General features: G+C 42.4%; 1 protein-coding gene across 1 annotated transcript in view; it reads left to right on the top strand.

Moving 5' to 3' along the window:
• Window positions 1–23,470, top strand: part of ADGRG7 (adhesion G protein-coupled receptor G7) — a 76,934-nt gene that overhangs the window by 5,749 nt on the left and 47,715 nt on the right. The window contains exons 2-4 of the mRNA XM_073616954.1: window positions 15,480–15,596; window positions 20,862–20,984; window positions 22,815–22,924. Of these exons, the coding sequence (XP_073473055.1) occupies window positions 15,480–15,596; window positions 20,862–20,984; window positions 22,815–22,924 (350 nt within the window). The remainder of the gene's footprint in view (window positions 1–15,479; window positions 15,597–20,861; window positions 20,985–22,814; window positions 22,925–23,470) is intronic.

Below are 23,470 nucleotides of genomic sequence, written 5' to 3'. Positions count from 1 at the left end.
TCTCCCTCACAATATGTTTTAAAATTTTTACCGAATGCACGTTTTTAACAATTTTGCAACCTTTTTCATTAAATGAAGGTAATTGAAAACATTCTGTAAAACCGTTATAAAGCATTATTGCCGTCAGCCGATCTGGGTACCTGTGTAACCATGGCAGCATGTATTGAATGATCACTGGTGACGGACCCTTTAAGAAAGGACTCCTTGCCTAGAGTTTGAGTTGAAGCCATTTTCTTAAAGCATTTTAATACAGTGTGGGCCAGAGCAATAGGCACACTCATGTCTATAGCGGCAATTGGTAGCCCACTTACAGTGTGCGTCATTAAAGGCGAAACAAATACCTTTTTTGTAAGATGTCAAAGGACTGTTAATTGTTAATGGCATTAGACGCCCCAACATTGGTCTTTGTGGTAATAAAAGATTGAGCCATAAGCTAATATCTTTACTGCCCCATGGAAGATGTTTATGTACTGCTAGTTTTTGTCTAAATTGCTCATCATAGACGAACCAACCAAATCCTCCAAAATTTTTATATGCTTCTAGAATAATATCTATGTGATGAAATAAACCCACACTACGTTCTGGATATTTTTCGCAAAGTGTACTCGGATAAATACAGAAAGCCTGAAGCCAGTTATTAAAATTTCTGGCCACCGGCCTTCTTCTATCATCGCTTTTAGATTTTTCTTTATTATTCAGAAGAAATTCCCTACTAGAAGGAAGTAATGATAATAAATCAATAAAATCGTTATTCCATATTTTGTCTTTAACCCTAGTCGTTAAATGAAAACCTAGCGGTGAGGACTGACATGGTATGCTTGGCTCTGCATATACTTGGCATGGTATATATGGCTCTGCACTGTATGATCTGCATTGGTTGCTGGATCAGCTGCAACCGAACTGTCCGATCGCAGCTGATCCGGAACATTCCACACGCTAGAAACATCCTGTACATTAGACGTATTACTCATATCCTTTAGTATTGATAACTCACCTTGTATTGCAGCAGGAGGCAATGGCATCTCATTACTGCTATTAAATTCATTGTCACCTATTGCTGCCGATTGAAAAAAGCTATGATCATTTTCACTTCTTCTGGGCGTGTCACCACTGCAGCTACTGCTTGTCCTTGCATCTTGTTTAGTTGGTTGCCTAGGCAACTTTTCTGTAGAGAATGTCGATTGATCGGCTCCTCTTCGTCCTGCGCATGCCCCCATTGACGTCATTCACCTTTAGCCGCGCCCCTTGTGAAGCCGACCTCTCTGCTGTAGTTCCGCTCTTAACCACAGGGGGGCTATACGGCTGCCGCGCTTTACTGATCCTCTTCTCTCTAGCAGAGACGCTAGATCTTCCGCCCGCCTCTTGACCTCGCCGCTCCAGGGGAGGAACGTCTTCCTGCACAATATCCGCCGATGCCAAATCCATCCAGCTGCTGGAACTGCTTCCCTCAGGTCCCATTTTGCTCGCTGCAGCGGGAATTTCTTCAGCCTCCAGCCCAGAAGGTAAGGCGAGGCACAAGCGCAGCCACTCTTCTCCTTCTTCGGTCTCCGCTCGTTCTATCAGCTGACGTAGTAGCGTCTTCATGTCACCTCAGGAGTTAGCAGCAAAGAGCTTAGTATTATAGCTCTTCTGCAGAGCTCCGCCGCTGACGACTTCCTGAGGTGACTGGCAGTTGTTCCCTGATGGAACCCCCTTTATATAGGGGTCCATTAGGCTTCTAGAAGCTTCTGTGGCCAGTTTCCAGTTTTCAAGGATCCCCCCCTTCACCTGTTTCAAGGTACCCTGACCTACTTTTAAAAAGGGGGACCTTGAAACCTCTTAGCTGCCACTGTCCCATTATAAAAGGGGCCGGGGGAACTTGAAACCCCCTATCCCTTTTCTTTCAAATTCTCCCTTATCTTAGTGTACTCACTCACTTGAAGGCAGGAAATAGAAATGAGAGAGGGGGGGAGACTTAAGTCACAGATAGTAGATGGTGAGCTCACTCACCCGAGGATGGAGGCTCAGACATCAGCACCATTCATGTACAATGTATCTGCCGGCTGTGGGGCTTAACATTTCCTGCCCATACATTCCTTTTCTGAGGCACCACACGCCAGGGATTGGAGTGTTAGTGGGCAGACACAGAGGGGTAGGGGCCAGAGGAGGAGGAGGAGCAGAATAAGCCCTCTCTCCTCTCCTCTCAGTTGTGGGGGGGGGGGGACTATGCTGGCTCTGGGCAGTTTGAGATTGAGGGTCACAGACACATTTGGCTTAGACAATTGCAGCCAGCCCACTTGACAGTTGGCACGCCTACGCACTAGGTGGTGGTGGTACTCGGTTACTTAGAGAGCCACAGTCCGGTCTCAATAATAGTAGGATGATCTCAGTCAGTAGGACAGTGGATGATCTCAGTCAGTAGGGCAGTGGATGATCTCAGTCAGTAGGGCAGTGGATGATCTCAGTCAGTAGGGCAGTGGATGATCTCAGTCAGTAGGACAGTGGATGGTCTCAGTCAGTAGGACAGTGGATGATCTCAGTCAGTAGGGCAGTGGATGATCTCAGTCAGTAGGGCAGTGGATGATCTCAGTCAGTAGGACAGTGGATGGTCTCAGTCAGTAGGACAGTAGGCGGTGTCAGTAGAGCAGAGGACAGTGTTAGTAGTTTTTTTATTTGTATTATTTTATTTTTTGTATTATTTTTCACAATTTTATGTTTGTATTATTTTTATTCTTTATTTTTTACAATATTATTTTTTTAAATATTTTTTTAGGAGCCCCTGTTGGGGGGCTTTGGTAAACTATCTGGGTCTAAACAGATGCCTGATGTCTCACTTTTTAAACATAAAAAGGGACCGAGGACATAGATTCCCCAGTACCTATCTCTGCATCCTTAGCTGCACTGGACAACTAATTAATGGGAAGTGCTCTTAGCTGAGCAGCTTCCTGTTTACTATGCTTTAGTTTACTATGCGTCAGTCATGAATGAACACAGTGAGTTATTGGTACCGCTCACTCACTGTGTTCATTCAGAAAAGGAAGGGGCCACTAAAAGACATACTTACTGCCCCTTCCCTCGCTCTCCATCCTGAAACATCCCCCGCATCAGTCAGGGGGAGAGGAGAGGAGGGAAGCCTGCAGCACTGTGGTGTTAGGGGGGGTTGGGATGGAGGGGGGCCTGTAGGGGGGGACTCTGCACAGCATGGAGTGATCCCAGCACTCCCCATGCACACACCTATGGTGTCCGGGTTTCAGACAGTCTGAAACCTGGACACGTGATTCAAAACACGCAGTTCCCGGGTTAATCCCAGATGGGTGGCAACCTTATAAACAGTTTGAAATACCATTCAGGGAATGGTACTATCTTGGCACATCAGTACTAAAACATGTCAGCAAAAAAAAATTTTAGATTAAACATTTTTCTATTTAGTGAGAATTGTTTAAATAATCTTAATAGCTGCACAAAGTATGATGTCTTCGCCTCCTCAAAAACTGTTTGCTTTTTTGTTTCTGCCCTGCAAATGTTTCTAGTTCTCTAATTGTAAGGGCTCATTTACACTTGCTATGGCTTCAACACACATTAAAGCGCCTACCGCTTCAACATGCTTTTATGATGTGTTTTTGAAGCTTTGGTGGCGCTTCGATGAAGCTTTGGTTATGCCTCCATGATGCTCTATTGAAGCTTGGCAGATCTCATACCTGCAATTTCTCTAAAACAAAGGGAAGCTAAAGCTGAATTAAAAACTCTCAAAAGCAGCAGGGGCTTCAAGCGAGCTTTGTCATAGAATTCTATGGAGGCTTTGAAGACGCTTTGAAGCACCACTAAAGCGACATGGGGTATAAGTTTTGAAGCAAAGCAAAAGCAAGGTGTAAACAGGACTGTAAGCTAACTATTCTATTTAGTGACCGAAGCTTTGACTGGCATTCAGAGAGCTTTAACAAAGCCTGTCTGAAGCCATGTTTTGAAGCAAGTGTAAACTAGCCCTAACTCTTTTCTCCTCAGGGATAATACTAGCTAGGACAATTTTCTTTAGTTCCTCATATCCAATTGGGGAGTCATTAGTGGAGACTAAGTTGTCTGAGATTTGTGAGGGAGGCATTATAGTACCAAGATCAGAGAAGCCTAAAAGGGATCTGAGGTTCATTTCATTGTCATCCTTATCCTGTATTACTAGCTAAGTATGTACCTGGGGGAGTATATCAACCTGACTCTTAAACCGGCTGTAGCCGGATTGAAATTTGGACAATTCAGCAGGACCTGGCTGAATTTCGATCCATCCATGGGCAGGCTGGTTGTACTGAAGTCAATCTATCCTTCAATTTCAGTACAACATGTACAAAATAATTCTGCGCTGCCAGAGAAGAAACAAGCAGCTAACACAACCAACAAGATATGAATAATAGAAAAAACAGGATAAGTGTAGCGCTATTAAATTATGAAAAAGTCCACTGTGGGAAACATTAAACCAGCAGTTCAAGATATAATTGACAAAGAAGAGTCCTCCTTGGGAATGGAATGAGGAATCTTCAGGAGCCAGACACTTCAAATATGTAAACCATCTGGAATGAGAACATGCAGACGACGTCTATGAAGACGAAACGCGTCGGGTAGGACCCCACTGTCGCCACTTCTCTACAGCGCTGTTTTTTACGCATCTACATGTGAGTGTATATCAATTTTAATAAAATTTTCAATTTTATACGAATTTACACTATGTGGCCATTCCTTCCTTTTTTCCATTTGCTACTGCCATCTCTTGGTTCTTAATATCGCTCTGAGGGACATAACCAACGTGTCCTTTGTTCCACACCCCCCGGTTCTGGCATCGTTTTGAGGGACACAGCAACGTGTAAGCTATTCCATCAACATCGCCCTTCCGGGCCACCTGCAGCCACTCACCACCTAAGCCTATCTGACCCGGCGTACGCCCCGTTGGGTCCATCGATTCTGGTAAGCCTCCTCACTTTTGGTGGTGTTGTGCATGTTCTCATTCCAGATGGTTTACATATTTGAAGTGTCTGGCTCCTGAAGATTCCTCATTCCATTCCCAAGGAGGACTCTTCTTTGTCAATTATATCTTGAACTGCTGGTTTAATGTTTCCCACAGTGGACTTTTTCATAATTTCATAGCGCTACACTTATCTTGTTTTTTCCAATTTCAGTACAACAGCCTGTTTTTTTATATATTTTTTTATTTTTGTAGCCGTCGGCAGTGATCATTGTATTTTGCCAGTGGGAAAGGGTCCCCGCTGGCAGAACACAATAGTGCTACGGGAGTGATTCCCCCATCGACATTGACTGTGTTGATGGCGAAATCGAGCAATTTAAATTTTCTTCAAAACTTGGATGAAGAAAAGAAAATGTATGGCCTGAATTATTTGAAAATACAAGTTATCCAGGTATAACAAACATCTTGGCTTCAGCTTCCCTATGAAGGGCTTAAGCTCACAACTGATGTTTGTAAACTGTCTACTGCTGATATTCACATGTCTACAACTTATTAACTTTGATTTAGTTTCTAACATATTGTGATGACTTTTGGTCTTTTTCCTCCAGTTCTTTTTGGAGGTTTTCTTTATTATAAAACACATTTTGCTGTATTTTCAGGCAAGTAATATCATTCTCAAGAATGCAAGAATTAGGATAGTCAGTGTAAGCATCCCTACCCTACTAAATGCAACAATAAGATAAGTAGAATCTCCAGAACTTTTGATCTGCCATTTAGTAAACTGGTCTATAATGGCATCAAGAGCCTCCAGCCCTATTAATGTAATATTTAACCACTTTAGGACTGCCCCATAGCAGACTTACTGCTACAGGACGGCTCTCCTGTGCAGGATATATATATTGTAATATCGGGGACCATTAGCTCTTGTGGCAGATGCGTTTGTCAGTGATTCAAGCCAGTCAGGAACTATATTTAAGGGCATGGTAGTCCATTTTTATTAAAAAGGCAAATAAAAGTCTGTAACATAAAGGTTTCCCACGCGGGGGTTCTTCCCCAGCAAATAAACACAACAGAAATTGCTAGCCCACCTGGCTCTCTTTAGCAGTACCTCTGCCCTTTATCCTGGTCACACAGACCACAGAATTCCTCAATGTGGATGGCTTCACTTCAGAGCCCACAGCTCCGCTCTGGCCTTAGTTCACAGGCCGTTGCACTGCCTCTTGCAGTCACATGTTCTGGCTGCCTCCTGCAGCCCCTCTGACTCCTGGAGACCTCCTGTCTCTCTGGATGTGGAGCAATCTCCAACTGGGAGCATTGAGGCCTTCCCATACCCTCATTATAAAAGTGCTGTGCTCACCTCAGCACAAACCCTGCTGGTAATCTACAAAGTCTGGACATAGGGTTGGAGATCCTGTCCCACCCAAGACACTATGGAATCTCCAAACTACAGAGCCCCATGCCGGTGCCTTGCCGAAAAAGGTCCCCCGGCGGATAAGGAACCCCCTGTACTGCGCATGCGCAGTACAAAGCTTGCCGAAAAAGTTCCCCAGCAGCGCTTGCGCAGTTCGAAGTTTGCTGAAAAAGTTCCCCCGGCGGAGAGCCACCGAAAATACACAGCTGAGAGTCAGCTGTACACCGCGCCTGCGCAATGAACACCATGCGCCTGCGCAATGAACACCACATTCTAACAGATGCTCCTGATGCTACCAGACAATGCCGCACGCTCCCAATGCTCTGCAAACAGCTCTGCCCTTTAATTTAATATTCGACCTCTTCTGTAGCATCTGCCCCTTATCACGATATGACAGTAATACACCCTGCCCTTGCAGAGTAGCACGAGCATCGGGAGCGTGTGGCAGCGTCGGGCACAATGTCCTGCTCATTGCGCAGGTGCCAGCTAAAGCTGACTCACAGCTGTTCAGCTTCAGAGATTTTCGGCTGCTCCCTTGGTGTTCGTACTGCGCAAGCGCTGCACCTGCGCAGTACAGGGGGGTCATTATCCGCCGAGGCAGAACACCGGAATACCAAAACCTGGAAAAAGCTGTGAAAGCAGTTTTCTCCAGTCCACATCTATGCTCTGTAGTCTTGCACCAAGCAGATGTGCACACCCTGTGTCCCCCAAACTATCAATTTTACAGTTACAGCATCTCCTACTGTCACAATATATATATATGCAGTATATATATATATATATATATATATATATATATATATATATATATATATATATGGCTTTTTTTCAGCAGGAACGTGGGGGAACGCAGTTCCGGCACCTCCAGCACTCAACGTATTTAATGGCAAGGGGTGCAGGGGTGTACTGGAAAGCCCATTGATGGTGGCTACTGGGGGATCTATTGTTGAGGAAGGGGTCTGTTGTTGTTGGGAGGTCTTATGTTGCTATGACGGATCTACTGTTGTAGGAGGGGTTTTTTGTTGCTGGGGGGTCTTATGTTGCTGGGAGGGATCTACTGTTGAGGGATGGGTCTATTGTTTCTGGCGGCTGGAGTGTCTATTAATGCTGGCTTTTTGGAGGTCTATTGTTGCTGGTGGGGGCCTATTGCTCCTGGGGTAGATCTGTTGTATTTTGTTGCAGGGGGTTTATTGTTGCTGGGGGGGATCTGTTGCTGCTGGGGGGGGCTATTGCTCCTGGGGATTTTATTGTTGCTTAGGGGGCTATTGTTGCTGGCTGCAGGGGATTTATTATATTTTTTTTATTATCATTAACAAATTCCATACAGCTTACTTAGCACCAAAAAAATATACTTGGATCTGTTTTCTCTGAAAAAAAGGGCGGTGCTGGGAGGTGGGTAAGGGGCGGAACCAAGGGACAGTGCTCAGAGGTGGGTAGTGGGCAGAAACAATGGGTGACTTGGAAGAGGGGAGTACCTGCACCTATTCCCTGAAAAAAAAGCCCTGTATATATATATATATATATATATATATATATATATATATATATATATATATATATATATATATATATATATATACTTCTATATAATATATATATATATATATATATATATATATATATATATATATATATACTTCTGCTGTGATTAATCACAGCAGAAACCGATCTGTGGGTGCACTGGATGTCCTCCAGCACTCGCCGATCGTTGTTAAAACACACAGAAAGAAGATCTGCCTATGTAAACAAGGCTGATCGCCGCCATTACTAGTATAACAAAAATAAAAATTTCATAAATATTTTTGATTTTTGACATTTGATTTTTTTTAATTTTTCTTATTAGATATGTATTATAGCAGCACGCAAAAAATATTGCTTTGTTTTTTCTTCAAAATTGTTACAATTTTTTTGCTTATAATGCAAAAAAAAATGTAATGGTGATCGAATATCCCCAAAAGAAAGCTCTATTTGTCATAAAAAGGTGACATAAATTTTATTTGGGTACAAACTCGCATGATTGCGCAGTTGTCAGTTAAAAAAATGCAGTGCCGTATCACAAAAAATGGCCTGGTCATGCAGGGGGGGGGGGGAATCTTCCGGAGGTCAAATGGTTAATATGCATCTTGGTAAAGCTTGATTTTATCCAATGTTACTTCTAATTTCTTTTGTTTTTGCATTTCTCTTCAATCTCTCATTTTAAATTTTTAACACAGAGGGATTTAATAATGTTTTTCTCCATGGATTTGAGTATTTTTTTTTCATTATCAGACTATCTTTATATTTTTTTTTATAATTTATCGATGTAAGTCTATCAATGGTGTAAAGATATTACTGTCTTTAGGAGATGGCCCACTATTGGGGTAGGGAGGACCTAGTAGAAGAGTATATAGGGAATGGGTGTTAGGTGGTAATTCCTGCTTTTCCACTAGAGGTTGTTCTTTCCCTATAGCAGGAGTATATAAATATGGCTTGTGATTATAGTGGGGTGTGGAGAAGTAGTGGTGTCTTTGAAAGGGAGAGGGAGTTCCTCCCTTGGCCCCCATGGGAAAGCTTAGGGCCTACTGCTTAAGGATGTTGTCAATCTGGAAAACAACTTTCCCCGACTAGGGAACGATGCAGAGACCTTCTCCCTAATGGGCTATGCTCATGGAAGGATAGGAAACTTAGGACATCTCTGCTTGCACCTCCATGACTGAAGAGTCTGTATTTCTGCCTCTTGCACTTCAGTAAAAAATGGCATTGTCTGTTCTTGTACTCATCACCTGTTGCCAATACCTAGGAAAGTAAGTAGGCCTCTTGATCATCCAGTGGTAGGGCAGAAGATGTGTGTGATTTTACTGATGTCTGACTTCATTGTTCACTTGTGTACAATGACTTAGGGTACAATGGCTTCTTCTGGAAGTGTGATTCCAGACTAGGGAGATCAGGGCCTAAAGCCTGCTAGTGGTAACTGAAGTCAATACGTTTTCCCTTTGTTCACTTGGCCCCGCTGACACGGGGATTTTTAGAGAAGAGTGTCAGAATGAGACAAAGGTACAAAGGGAGAGGGTAAAATGGGGAACAATAAAAGGAAAACTAAAAGTCCAATTTCATACTGTGATGTGTTTGGGGGGTGTAATAATGGAAGTTACAAATAAACATCACCCAGCAAGTCTCCAGGTATTCTTATGGTATTCCTCTCCCCAATTCAGTACTATCAAAAGGAAGATTATCTGATACATCCACTATAAGAACCATAAAAGTTAAAAACCACCCAAGCAGAGGTTTATGTTGGGCAGAGCCTTACATCATGGTCAGACTTTCTGATGGTCATATCATTATCTAAATCAGAGTCTGTGAATTTTTTAGCTGCCTATCCTTAGAGCATTGATGCTTGCCATCAATTCCTTTCCTTGTTTCTATAATATTTGTTTGCTCTGTTACTTTTTTATTGACTTTCCTTAGATGCTGAAGCCAATGCAGCATTCTTTGATGGAGCCTGTAAAATGTTTTTTTTTGAAGAATTAGATCTTTGATGTTCTCCTTCTCCTTATTTTTCTGCATTATCATCTTTTCAAATTTGGCCTTGCCATGTTACAGCTGCTCATGCAGGGGACTGACCTTTGTTTCAGCATTGTGAACTAGTTTGGAGCATGTGACTATTTGCTTTCTTCTGGTTAACAATGTTTTCTTCCATTTCCTTTATCTGGTTGCCTAGCTTGAAAAGGTAATTATTTTCCTGCTTGATCAAACATTGCTAGGTATCATTAGCTGATATCAATTGTCTGATTTCTTGGACAACATCAAATTTTTTTCTCTGCACTGCTTTTTGATTTTGTTGCATTTTCATTGCCAGTCAGCTTTTCATTTTCTTGTTTTAAAGTAGTACTGAAGTCAAATAATGTTTAAAAGAGCAAACTATGCAAAGCCCACAAAACTAATTCTTTATTTCAGCTTTCCAATCTAATGTCAGTACCTACTGGAAAAAAACTCCCTAAATCCCATTTCTACCGCACATCCTGTGATGCACTGACCACACTTCTGCACTTCTTTTAAATACTAAGGCTCGGTTCACACGGGGGCGACTTGTCAGGCGACCTAGCCGCCTGACAAGTCGCCTCCCGTTCTGTACAATGGAACCGTTCTAATCGGAGCGACGCAAGTCGCTCCGACTTAGAAGAAAGGTTCCTGTACTACTTTGGGGGCGACTTGCATAGACTTCTATACAGAAGTCGTCTTGCAAGTCGCCCCGGCAGTCGTGTGCAGGTCGCCTCGGTGAGGCGACCTGCAAGTCGTGCCGCCTCTGGTGTGAACCGAGGCTAAGTGGTCCTTGTTTGTGTCCACATGACTACAGCATTACTTTGCGCTGTCTGCAGTTACTTGATGCTAAACCTTCAAAGCATTGTCTCCTCTTCTTTTGATTAGCACACCTATTCAACTCCCTGATTCCACCCTGCAATGGCACTGCTCATGGCTCCTGTTTTTTTTTCAGCTTGGCAACGTCTGCTTTTGTTGGAGCCCATCAGCACTTGACACCCACATGAAATGCCCAACTATTAGGAAAAGGCGAAGAGAATTATGGGAACTGTAATTTTAAAACTACTATGTAGGACTTACAGAACGCAGGATGAAACACGTATTACACCCAGCCAATGTACCCTTTACATTCAAATTGAGGAAGCACTGGACTGAGATAGAAAATGCATTTGTCTTTTGATTAACAAAAGTAAGTTAGATTTAATCACTGGCTGACCAAGTCAATTCTGACACTTCTCACATACATGTAAAAATATGCATTTTTATTTACTAGAAAATTACTTAGAACCCCCAAACATTACATATTTTCTGAAAGCAAAGGCCCCGGAAAATAAAATGGTGGTTGTTGCATTTTTTGCATGCCACATGATATTTGTGCACCAGTTTATCAAACACAAATTTCAGAAAAAAATAAAATTTTAATGAACACAATATAATATTTAATTTTTTGGGGGGAAAATATAAAATATGATGTTATGCCAAGTAGATACTAATATGTTGCGCTTAAGTGATTGTAAAGTCTCGTTTTTTTTTTCTTTAAAATAACCAACATATCATACTTACCTGCTCTGTGTAGTGGATTTGCACAGGGCAGCCTGGATCCTCCTCTACTTGGGTCCCTCTTCGCTGCTCCTGGCCCCTCCCTCCTGCAGCTTGCTGTGGGAGCTTTTCAGACACAGAGCTGCGTTTTGACCCCGCCCTCTCTCTTTCCTGAATTGTCTAATTGACTTTGATGGCAGCGGGAGCCAATGGCACCGCTGCTGTTTCTCAGCCAATTAGGAGGGAGAGTCCCGTATTTTGTAGACACTATAACTTTTGCGCAAACCAATCAATATACGCTTATTGCGTTTTTTTTTTTTTTGTACCAAACATATGTAGAAGAATACGTATCGGCCGAAACTGAGGAAAAAATGTGTTTTTTTTTTTAACCACTTCCCGACCGCCGCACGACGATGTACGTCCTAAGTTTGAACGGGGATATCGTTGTTATGGCAGCAGCTAGCTGCCATAACAGCGGTATCCCCGTTTTCGTGCGGTGGCCGGCTTTCAGATAAAAGTGGTCCCTGCGGCGGATTCGCCGCAAGATCACTTTTATCGGTGGCGGGAGAGGGGCCCCCCCCGCCGCGATCCGGTGCCCTTCGCCGCTTACCGGAGCCGTCGGTAGCGGCGGAGGCGATCGCGTCCTCCTCTGTGGTGTGTCTGGAGACGAGTGAGGCCAAGATGGCGCTCACTCGTCTCCATGACACTGCTGGGTGGAAGCGACGTCAAAACGTCACTTCCGTCCACGCCTCTTAAAGGCATATTTTTTCAAATGTAATTTTTCTAAATTTTTTTTTTTTTTTATTGCATTTTAGTGTAAATATGAGATCTGATGTCTTTTTGACCCCAGATCTCATATTTAAGAGGTCCTGCCATGCTTTTTTCTATTACAAGGGATGTTTACATTCCTTGTAATAGGAATAAAAGTGACACAATTTTTTTTTTTTTTTAAACAGTGTAAAAATAAATAAAATATTGTAAAATAAATAATAAAAATAAAAAAATTTTTTTTAAAACCCCCCTGTCCTGATGAGCTCGCGCGCAGAAGCGAACGCATATGCGAGTAGCGCCTGCATATGAAAATGGTGGTCAAACCACACATGTGAGGTATCACAGCGACCGGTAGAGCGAGAGCAATAATTCTAGCCCTTGACCTCCTCTGTAGCGCAAAATATGCAACCTGTAGAATTTTTTAAACGTCGCCTATGGAGATTTTTGAGGGTAAAAGTTTGACGCCATTCCACGAGCGGGCGCAATTTTCAAGCATGACATGTTGGGTATCAATTTACTTGGCGTAACATTATATTTCACAATATAAAAAAAAATTGGGATAACTTTACTGTTGTTTTATTTTTTTATTCAAAAAAGTGAATTTTTTCCAAAAAAAGTGCGCTTATAAGACCGCTGCGCAAATACGGTGCAAAAAAAGGTATTGCAATGACCGCCATTGTATTTTCTAGGGTGTTAGAAGAAAAACCATATATAATGTTTGGGGGTTCTAAGTAATTTTCTATCAGAAAAACCTGTTTTAATCATGTAAACACCTAAAATCCAAAACGAGGCTGGTCCTTAAGTGGTTAAAAATTGGAATATTTATTATAGCAAAAAGTATAAAATATTGTGTTTTTTTTCAAAATTGTCGCTCTTCTTTTGTTTATAGCGCAAAAAATAAAAACCGCAGAGGTGATCAAATACCACCAAAAGAAAGCTCTATTTGTGGGGAAAAAAGGACGTCAATTTTGTTTGGGTACAGCGTCGCACGACCGCGCAATTGTCGTTTAAAGTGCGACAGCGCTGAAAACTAAAAATTGGTCTGGGAAGGAAGGGGGTGAAAATGCCCTGTATTGAACCGGTTAAAAATTGCGCATGCCCGTGGAATGGCAACAAACTATGGTACAGTAAATTATCCACAGGGTGCTTTAATAGCCTTTTTAGGTTAGTTTAGAGTTCCACAGGGGGTCTGGTGCTAGAATTATGTGGCTAGTTTGTGGCAATATTTCACATGTTTGGTGCTTTCACCGTTTACATATGCGTGCATGACCTACTTGCTGTTCTCATTTGCATTTAATCACGGGGGGACAGAGGTGTTTAAAAAAAAAAAAAAATTACATTTTTTTAACACTGTCTCTTTATTTTTTTTTTAATTTTATTGTTCTCACAAGGAATGAACAGGCATGGGCTGTGACATGTCCTCTGCCCTCCAAAGCACCAGATCAAATTGAGATTGATGACTGTCAAGTGCATCCGATTTGACTGGTCACATTAGTACCAGGCTCCCTGGTGGAACAGGAGAGCTTGATAAAGGTGCAGACACAGGAATCCAGACAACAAACCGGCTGTGTGAAAGGAGCCTAATGCCGCGTACACACGGTCGGACTTTCCGGCGGACTTGGTCCGGCGGACCAGAGTGTGCCGGACAATCCGCCCGTGTGTAGGCGCCAGCGGACTTTTCCGGCGGACTTTTTCCCCAAAGTCCGCCGGACCAAGATTTGAAACCTGTTTTAAATTTATCCGCCGGACTCAGTTTCGGGCGGAAAGTCCGCTCGTCTGTGTGCTGGTCCGACGGAAAGCCCGCTCGTGTGTGTATGCTGGTCCGACGGACCAGATGCGACGCGAGGGCAGGGTATTGCATCTCGCGCTCGCTGCAATAGGAAAAACAGATTTTCCTATTGCGGTGAGCGCGGGGCATACCAGGCCCTTAGGTCTGGTATGGATTATGAAGGGGAACCCCCTACGCCGAAAAAACGGCGTGGGGTCCCCCCTAAAATCCATACCAGACCCCAAACCGAGCACGCAGCCCGGCCGGTCAGGAAAGGGGGTGGGGACGAGCTCATCCCCACCCCCTTTCCTGACCGGCCGGGCTGCATGCTCGGATCGGGGTCTGGTATGAATCTTTGGGGGAACCCCACGCCGTTTTTTTCGGCGTAGGGGGTTCCCCTTTATAATCTATACCAGACCTAAGGGCCTGGTATGCCCCGCGACGGGGCTCGCAAGGTGTCAATCTTGCCGATAAAAGCGGCAAGATTGATTTCCTTTTCTAGTCCCGTCGCACATGAGTCACGTTCAAAATGAACGGACTTGTCCGTGTGTGGGCAAGTCCGTTCATTCTGAAAGTCCGCCGTACCTCCGGCGAAAGTCCGTCGGAAAGACGGGCGGACTTAGCCCGCCGGAAAAGTCCAGTCGTGTGTGGGCAAGTCCGTCCGTTTTAAAGTCCGGCGCACCTGGCGGACAAAGTCCGTCAGAAAGTGTGCCGGACCAAGTCCGTCGGAAAGTCCGACCGTGTGTACGTAGCATAAGAGTGAGAACTGAGCTAAATTGCTGGGTTCTCAGTTTTCAGAGAGCCGGTGAGTGTAAGTCATCTGGATGGAACCTGAGTGGAAAGTCGGACTCAATCCAGAGCCTGGACTGGAATGACAGGGTAATGTGATTAGCATTGGCAGGTCAGCCTATTTAAACTAATGATTGCATGTAGCCGCACACAGAGCGATTAGCTGCGATTCAAGGACAGATGTCCCAGCCTGGATGCAGTCTTTCTCTTGTGAATTGTAGTTTTCCAGCTAACCTGTGATAATAGCTCAGTTTCTCTTGTGAACTACACTTACAACAATCCTCCATGATTTTCCTCTCTTTCTTGTACTCCATGTTCCCAGGTGCCCTCTGGTGATCTTTTGTGGACACACACACACACACACACACACACACACACACGCAAATCACAGTGAGACTGCAGCTGCTCCTCTCCTGCCAGCTAAAAACCAGGGTACAGAGCTTCCAACAAACAAAAACATACCAATTTCATCACATATTTGCCACAATGCTCTATGTTGTGATGACATATTATGCAATGTGTTGCAACATATGTGCACTTAGTCCATTGGGGCACTATTCAAAATGAAAGGCACCACAATGCGTCAATGCATGTAATGTGCATTGCCATATGAGTACATTGTTGAAACACATAGATGTAAATCAGCTATAAATTTTAATCAAAAAAAAAAAAAAAAAGCTGCAATGTTATTTTCACACCTTGGGTTCTTTAGCATATGATGTCTTTTTAATTCATTAAAAATGGTTATGTTTTTATAGAACCAACTGACCCATCACCTCCACCTCCCTGCCTTCTGGAATGTAAAAATGGAGGAATATGTATCAATAATCATTGCCGCTGCACAGAATACTACACAGGGGAGCTCTGCACAATAGGTAAATCTACAGAATGTATATCCCATGCTTATTATACTTTGAAATTTAAAAGAGAATATAAGCGAAAACCATGCTGAAAAAAATTACATGTTCATTTTAGGAGTGGCTGCCTAAAAAGTGTTCAGATTTAAAGACGTACAGATTTAAAGTGCATGCCCAGCCAAAAATTGTTCTCATGCCCCGTACACACGATCGGAATTTCCATCGGGAAAACCTTGGATGGTTTTTCAGACGGAATTCCACTGACGCTTGCCTTGCATACACATGGTCACGAAAAAGTTCGCTGAACTTAAGACCGTCAAGAACGCGGTGACGTACAACACTACAACGAGCCGAGAAAATGAAGTTCTTCCAAGCATGCGTCTAATTGTTTCCTAGCATACGTAGGAATTTTGCGCGTCGGAATTGCTACAGACAATCGGAATTTCCGATAGGAACTTTTTCCGTCGGAAAAATAGAGAACCTGCTCTCAATTTTTTGCTTGAGGAAATTCCGCCAGCAAAAGTCCGATGGAGCATACACACGGTCCGAATTTCCGACCAAAAGCTGGCGGAATTTCCGATCCTGTGTACGGGGCTTGAGTTTTACAAAGCGTTGGAAGGATTAGAACCCCAGACATTTTTACTGCTACCCGTGGCTCTGTTAGAGACATTTACTGTACACACTTACCGTATCCTCCCCTACCCCAACACTGCTTCTCCAGACAGGAAGTGAGGGGATCTCTACAAAAGCAACAAAAGCAAAAGGGGAAAACCAGAACCCCATGAGGTTTTTATTGCTGTTGGTGTACATGTTGAAGATTTTCCCTCACGTCCTTTCGGATGAAATCATCATCAGAGTAATGCCCCGTACTTTGTTCGGACATTCCGACAACAAAATCCTAGGATTTTTTCCGACAGATGTTGGCTCAAACTTGTCTTGCATACACACGGTCACACAAAGTTGTTGGAAAATCCGATCATTCTAAACGCGGTGACGTAAAACACGTACGTCGGGACTATAAACGGGGCAGTGGCCAATAGCTTTCATCTCTTTATTTATTCTGAGCATGCGTGGCACTTTGTCCGTCGGATTTGTGTACACACTATCGGAATTTCCGGATTTTGTTGTCGGAAAATTTTATATCCTGCTCTCAAACTTTGTGTGTCGGAAAATCCGATGGAAAATGTGTGATGGAGCCTACACACGGTCAGAATTTCCGACAACAAGGTCCTATCACACATTTTCCATCGGAAAATCCGACCGTGTGTACGGGGCATTAGGGTAAATCTTTTTGGTGGAAGTTAAAAAACTACCAGTACTTCTAATCCTTCCCCACTCTACCCTAAACTATTAAAAATGTTTTTTTCTTGAGATACACTTTAATGGTAAACTATTAAATATACATATATATATGATGAAAACTGTGAATAAATAGCCTTCATAAATAACTGTAAACAGTCCGTGCAGTGTAGCAATTAAACTATTACATAAAGTCCAAGTCAAGTGAATGTGTTGAACAAGTGAATCAAAACATTTTTAATGTGATCTTCCTCTGCCAAAAAGCAATCACCTCCACCACACCGATCGTGATTGTGTTCCACTCTAATGGAGCCGCACTCACCAAATAGATATGCCTTGCACTCTCATGCGCGGCATATAAACATTATGACCATCCCTCCAGGGGGTCACTCAGATTGGATAAACTGGATCCACATCAGATGGAGCTCTTTACTTTAGCAGCGCCTCTCAGCAGGCACAGATGTGTCACCATGCAAGAAAAATAATGCCTCCAATGGTGTAATAACGTTTAAAACATTTATTAAATAAACTGAATAAAACCTTCTAATATCGTACTCACATTCCTAAAACATCAAAACAGCATAATAAGACACTCCTTGTGATAGGCACTGATGGTCACGGCGGACCCGGGATGCAGCCAGAGAACTCTTACCCCTTCCCTCGCTGGATCCACAGCGCTACGAGGAAATAACAGCCGGCCACAACTAATCACAGTGTGTCATACATCATACGCTGTTGCTGGGTTGCTGTCCAGCCACGCCTCCGATATGTTTCGTCATATCGACTTCTTCACAGGATTGGCTGCACGGCACGGCAACCCCTCCCTTATATTCCCCGCTCAGAGGACTGGCAAACGTCATTCACATCACCCAGATTGCTGGCGGAAGTGATAAAAGAGCGTCTGCGTGCACTGGCAAGCGTGATCCACATAATAACAGACCCCTGGCCGAAATGATGTTAGAGCGCCTGCGCGCATCCCCTGTCCCCATGAACTCAATGCACCATTCCCATGATACATATTGCACAGGCAGCAGCAATGAACGCCTAACCTGTGGTAAATAATAGTTGTATGACGCACTGTGATTAGTTGTGGTCGGCTGTTATTTCCTCGTAGCGCTGTGGATCCAGCGAGGGAAGGGGTGAGAGTTCTCTGGCTGCAACCCAGGTCCGCCGTGACATCAGTGCCTATCACAAGGAGTGTCTTATTATGCTGTTTTGATGTTTTAGGAATGTGAGTACGATATTAGAAGGTTTTATTCAGTTTATTTAATAAATGTTTTAAACGTTATTAAACCATTGGAGGGATTATTTTTCTTGCATGGTGACACATCTGTGCCTGCTGAGAGGTGCTGCTAAAGTAAAGAGCTCCATCTGTTGTGGATCCAGTTTATCCAATCTGAGTGACCCCCTGGAGGGATGGTCATAATGCTTATATGCTGCGCATGAGAGTGCAAGGCATATCTATTTGGTGAGTGCGGCTCCATTAGAGTGGAACACAATCACGATCGGTGTGGTGGAGGAGATTGCTTTTTGGCAGAGGAAGATCACATTAATAATGTTTTGATTCACTTGTTCAACACATTCACTTGACTTGGACTTTATGTAATAGCTTAATTGCTACACTGCACGGAATGTTTACCGTTATTTATGAAGGCTATTTATTCACAGTTTTCATCATATATATATGTATCAATAATAGCACTTTAGGTTAATGGTATATATTATACTTTAGATTTTTTTAATTTACAGCGCCACTATTTTATTTATTTAGAATATTTTGTTATCTTTTCTTTTTAAGTTGGCAGCTTAAATCACCATTTATTTTGTACCATAGCGCAGTGGGGGGGCATGAAGTTTTTTTGCGCGACACTTGAACACGTATTATAAACTATTATATATGAAAAAACATTTTATTTTTCACTTTACGACATTTTTAAAGTTTTGTGGATGCAGGGAACTTTGGGGTTCCCTTTGACGTTTTTATAATTTCATTGCGTTATTGGGCATAGAAATAGACTTCATTGATGTAACAGAGTAATAACTATATTAATACCTAGTATGGTATTAGACCTAAGTGATATCACAGGTAATCCCAGAGTGTGTGCTTCCTAGACTTCCTTGCATTGATAACACCAATAAGGCCGGGGGCACTCTCATTCTTTAGCCTATGGAAGTAACATATTTATTATTCCCTACCATGTTCAATTTCCTGGTTACAGCATATTAGTAGATTTAGTTAAAAAAAATAGTCTATTTCTATTTCTTTTATTATTTCAAATTATGTTCTTTAATGCCCCCCCCCCCCCCCCCTTTGTGCTGTCAGTTCTTGTTGGGCTCAGAATCTCCTAACTCTGGTCTCTTCACATGCTAACCTCCAACTGAAGAATGAGGGAGAATTCCTCCTACGAACAGGTTTAAAGGTACAAGAGAAACAACTCCCCTGGGTTCCTTGCTTAGTTCACTGAGAAGCTTTACCTTTTGTCTGCATATGAAAATACAAGATGTTCGTATACGTAGCACTGTCCCCAGTGGGCTTGCTGAGTGTAGACTTCATAGGCCTTTCTCTGGTTACCTACAGCTGAATGCTAATAGTTCCCACGTAGTTGCTGAGGGTTCCCACGTAGTTGCTGAGGGTTCCCACGTAGTTGCTGAGGGTTCCCACTTGGTTGCTGAGGGTTCCCACTTAGTTGCTGAGGGTTCCCACTTTGGTTGCTGAGGGTTTCCCACTTGGTTGCTGAGGGTTCCCACTTGGTTGCTGAGGGTTCCCACTTTGGTTGCTGAGGGTTTCCCACTTGGTTACTGAGGGTTTCTCCACTTTGTTGCTAGGGGTTCCCGCTTGTTTGCTAGGAGTTCCCACTTGCCCCACCCTTACTCCTGCTTGCTCGTTACTCAATGACCAGTCCAGGGTATTTGTGTTTTTGTATTTTATTTTGGAACTTGGATTGGAGAAGGGATGAGTGGGATACTTCAACTGGAACTGTTCACAAAGGATAAGGACAACTCTCACTTGACCTCTCCAAATTATTAGCAGAAGCAGTCACACTGCTTTAACCATACAGCCACATGTATGGAGTAGGTAAGTCTTCTTGCTCTCATTAGCAGCAGACTTGATGCACTACTTTATCTTCTGGACACTCTCTAGCATCCCCTTTACTGACACCCGTCCACTGACTCTTCTAACTGAAGGGGGGCAGCCCTCACTTGACAGGCCCCAAAGACACAGATCTGTACTCACAGTAGGCAGAATTAGATCCTTCATGGTGCCTCCCTTCCAGTCAGCTGTGCAGGGCCTCTAAGTTCAGCTTCTCTCCAGTGGGGGACAGTCAGAACAAGCTGAGCTGCACCTGAGTACAATGAGCAGACCTAACCAATAGATCATGCTCCCTGGTAGGCAGAGAGCACTCTAAGTTTTACCTAACCATCTTCCTGGTAAGCAGAAAGACCAAAAACTATACTCTCTTTTAGCACCTACCTAGGAGGGTGCTACATCTGCAGCATATCATATTTACACTACGGGGTAATTTATAATAGAGAGCAGATATTGCTATTTGCTCTCTATTATATTTTGCAGTACTGCTGCATATCATAGCCTGCCCTTTTTTAAATGCAGCCTGATGCAGAAAACTGAATTCTGCTGTGATTGGAAAAAAGGTGATCATATGACTTTGACATTACTTTTTTTTAAGTTCCATTCATTTAATTTAATTGTTTTAGTAATCTGCCAACTTCAGACTCGCATACCTGGCAGAATGCTAAGCACAACTACAAAGTACCTCACTGTTTTTTTTTCTGTTTTTAAAGCAGTGGCCAAACTGCTGAATTTTAAATGGACCACTGTAAAGAAAAAATGTTTTTACATTTTTATTCCTATAAAAGAAAGAAATATATATATATACACAGTATATATACAGAACTGCTACATATTACTCTTAAAGAGACCCCTTTATCTAAGAATGGTAATTTCAATGCACTTTTCTTTTTCAGAAAACTTTTGCTATTCTGAGGAGAAAATTTGTGATAGCAGCAGCAAATGTTATCATTTTGAAAAAATCCTGGTTGGCATGTATGGCTATTCCAAAGAGCTTTGTGACAATACATCTGTAAATGGCAAGTATTGCTTATTTTTTATCAAGACCAGCTGATTTTGTTTTCGGTGGGCATCAGTTCTTATACCTATTTAGCTGATTATTTTTTTTAAACATCCCTTATTTAGTTGAAAGTTTCATCAGAACAAAAAAAGCAGTTTAGAACCACTTAAAATAACAAAACATTTGAGGATGCAATGACAGATAATACAGCAAGGAGTAGCTGTATACTTTGGTGTATATATAGTGTTCAGTGAAACCACTCAATTTTTTATATTTTATAAGTGGGAAAAAAGCCATAGGCTTTGGGTATGGGAATTGGGTTTGTGAATGGAGGAGAGGACTCATCCTGAGGAGGGTTATTTGGAGGGGCATTTAAATTCTGTCCAATAATACTGTAGCAAGGTCTCAGGCCTCCTTCGGTCTAATGAGAACCACCAGGGCCAGGAATAGCCAACATCCTTCTGTATATGGTGGATTGCAAGGCATAGTGGTTGCAGTAGGAAGAGCTGACTGATTCTCCGGCTAGCACACAGCCGGCTGGGAGGAGAATGTCTCACTGTGTGCTAGCCGGAGAATCAGTCAGCTCTTCCTTCCCCCTGCCTCCATAAAGATTTGGTCTGACAAGTTGGCCGCTTCTGAGGACAGCTTCTCTGTGATATCTTCTGACCAATTGGACCATCTTCCATCCTAGTCTGGAGCCCAGATGTGGAGGTTCCATATATTGGTGTTTACACCACATGCCTTGTTGACTCTTTGAGCATATGCCCATTTGAGTCTTCTTTCTCCAGTAAGCCTCCTTACTAACCGTGGTGGTTTCATTGTCTGTGTCTTCACTTCAACACTGATGGCACGTGGAATCCCCTTTCTGGCTATATAGTTTTTCTCACTGGACTGCTGTATTCATGGTTTAAAAACCTCTATATGATGGAACATGGACTTTAGTTTGGGTGTGAATTTCACATCACAATTTTACTGTTTTATTTTGTGTTTTTTTCACATTATATATTAGATTGTGTATATATATGAATTTGCATGCATTTTTGAGCACTTCACAAAATTTTTCTTTTCACATTGAGCTCAGGTACATTGAAAGCCTCAGAAATAGAGGAAAATTTGTTCCACTCCTGGGATGATAAGAAGTTTAGCTGATTATTAGGTAACAATGTCAAGGACTCCTAGCAGCAGTTTTGGTTTCACCACAAGGTCATGCCACAATTTTCCCTTTTGCAGGTGCTACTTCCCTATAATGCAGTAAAGTATTGGAATTATCTATCGGGGGGAGTGTGGCACTATCATTTGGCATTGTAATGTTTTGGGTAGTTAGATGGAACTTCGATTTCTGGGGGCTTCTCAGAAAGATCTAAGCAGGTTAAAATTTAAGTCACCAAAGGGCGTTCAAAATTAAAGCATAAATATATACAGTGAAAATATTATGTCATGTGTGAGATGGACAATTCATATGATCTAGTTTATTTTTTGTGGCCCCTGGCACTTATTGTGTGGCCCTCTGTTCCCAGAATCATGTTCCCAGTCTCCAACAAATCCTCTAGCATGTTTGTAGTCTTTGACAATCTCAGATCTCTGTAGCATTACACCACAAATTTATGTGAGGCCTTTTGGTGATGTCAGGGGCCATATTTGAGATCCCCTGTATCAAGAAAGTTGACCACCACTGATCTATCTATCTATCTATCTATCTATCTATCTATCTATCTATCTATCTATCTATCTATCTATCTATCTATCTATCTATCTATCTATCTATTACTAAACACATTAATCTCTATATTTCACTTATCTGTTCATCATAACTAATTTCAATTTTATAACATTTCTATTGTCCCTTTAGCGAATACTCCACAGGCTACTGTTCAGTGTGTGAACAATGGTAATAGTTTAATTTTCGGACCTATCAGACTTCAAAATTGTGATGAAAATCTGGAGACACTTGCTAACAAGGTAAATGTTCAAAAGCCACATACTAGGCTGAAATAACATACACATGGAGTATTTCCATGGGGAATTCAATTTGTTTTTCAATTGGAGCATTAATACGGCTTTTTCAAGCTGGGATTTGATTTAGGAATGTTGTCAGGCGTATGAAAAAGCAGGAATAGATGTATTTGATCATCTTTACATTTAAACAGCTGTCTACATCACTGATAACCTGGATGTTGTATGTAGTTTTTAATGTACCATTACACTTCTTTTGGTTTCCTCTAGCAGCAGGGGCACACATAGGGTCTAAGGACATCATTTTTCTTTTCAACAGTAATTTTTTCCTCACTGGCATCTGCAAAGCTGGTATGGAAGTTAAGATAATGTATACACATTTGCACCTTATGTTATTTAGGATAAAACTGGAAGTAAAAATTTGGCATTTGATGCATACCAACTCACACTTCCAAGCCTTCTGGAAAAATATTGGTTATAGTTTTACTGTATCTATTTTACCAACAAAGGTATTAAGTTAGAGGAAAAACAAAACTGGTAACCAACCCAAAT

This window comes from Aquarana catesbeiana, linkage group LG02 (genome assembly GCF_042186555.1).
Source record: "Aquarana catesbeiana isolate 2022-GZ linkage group LG02, ASM4218655v1, whole genome shotgun sequence".
Taxonomy (NCBI): Eukaryota; Metazoa; Chordata; class Amphibia; order Anura; family Ranidae; genus Aquarana; species Aquarana catesbeiana.
The sequence above is the reverse complement of the archived record's forward strand: the minus strand, read 5'-3'. Positions and strand labels throughout refer to the sequence as shown.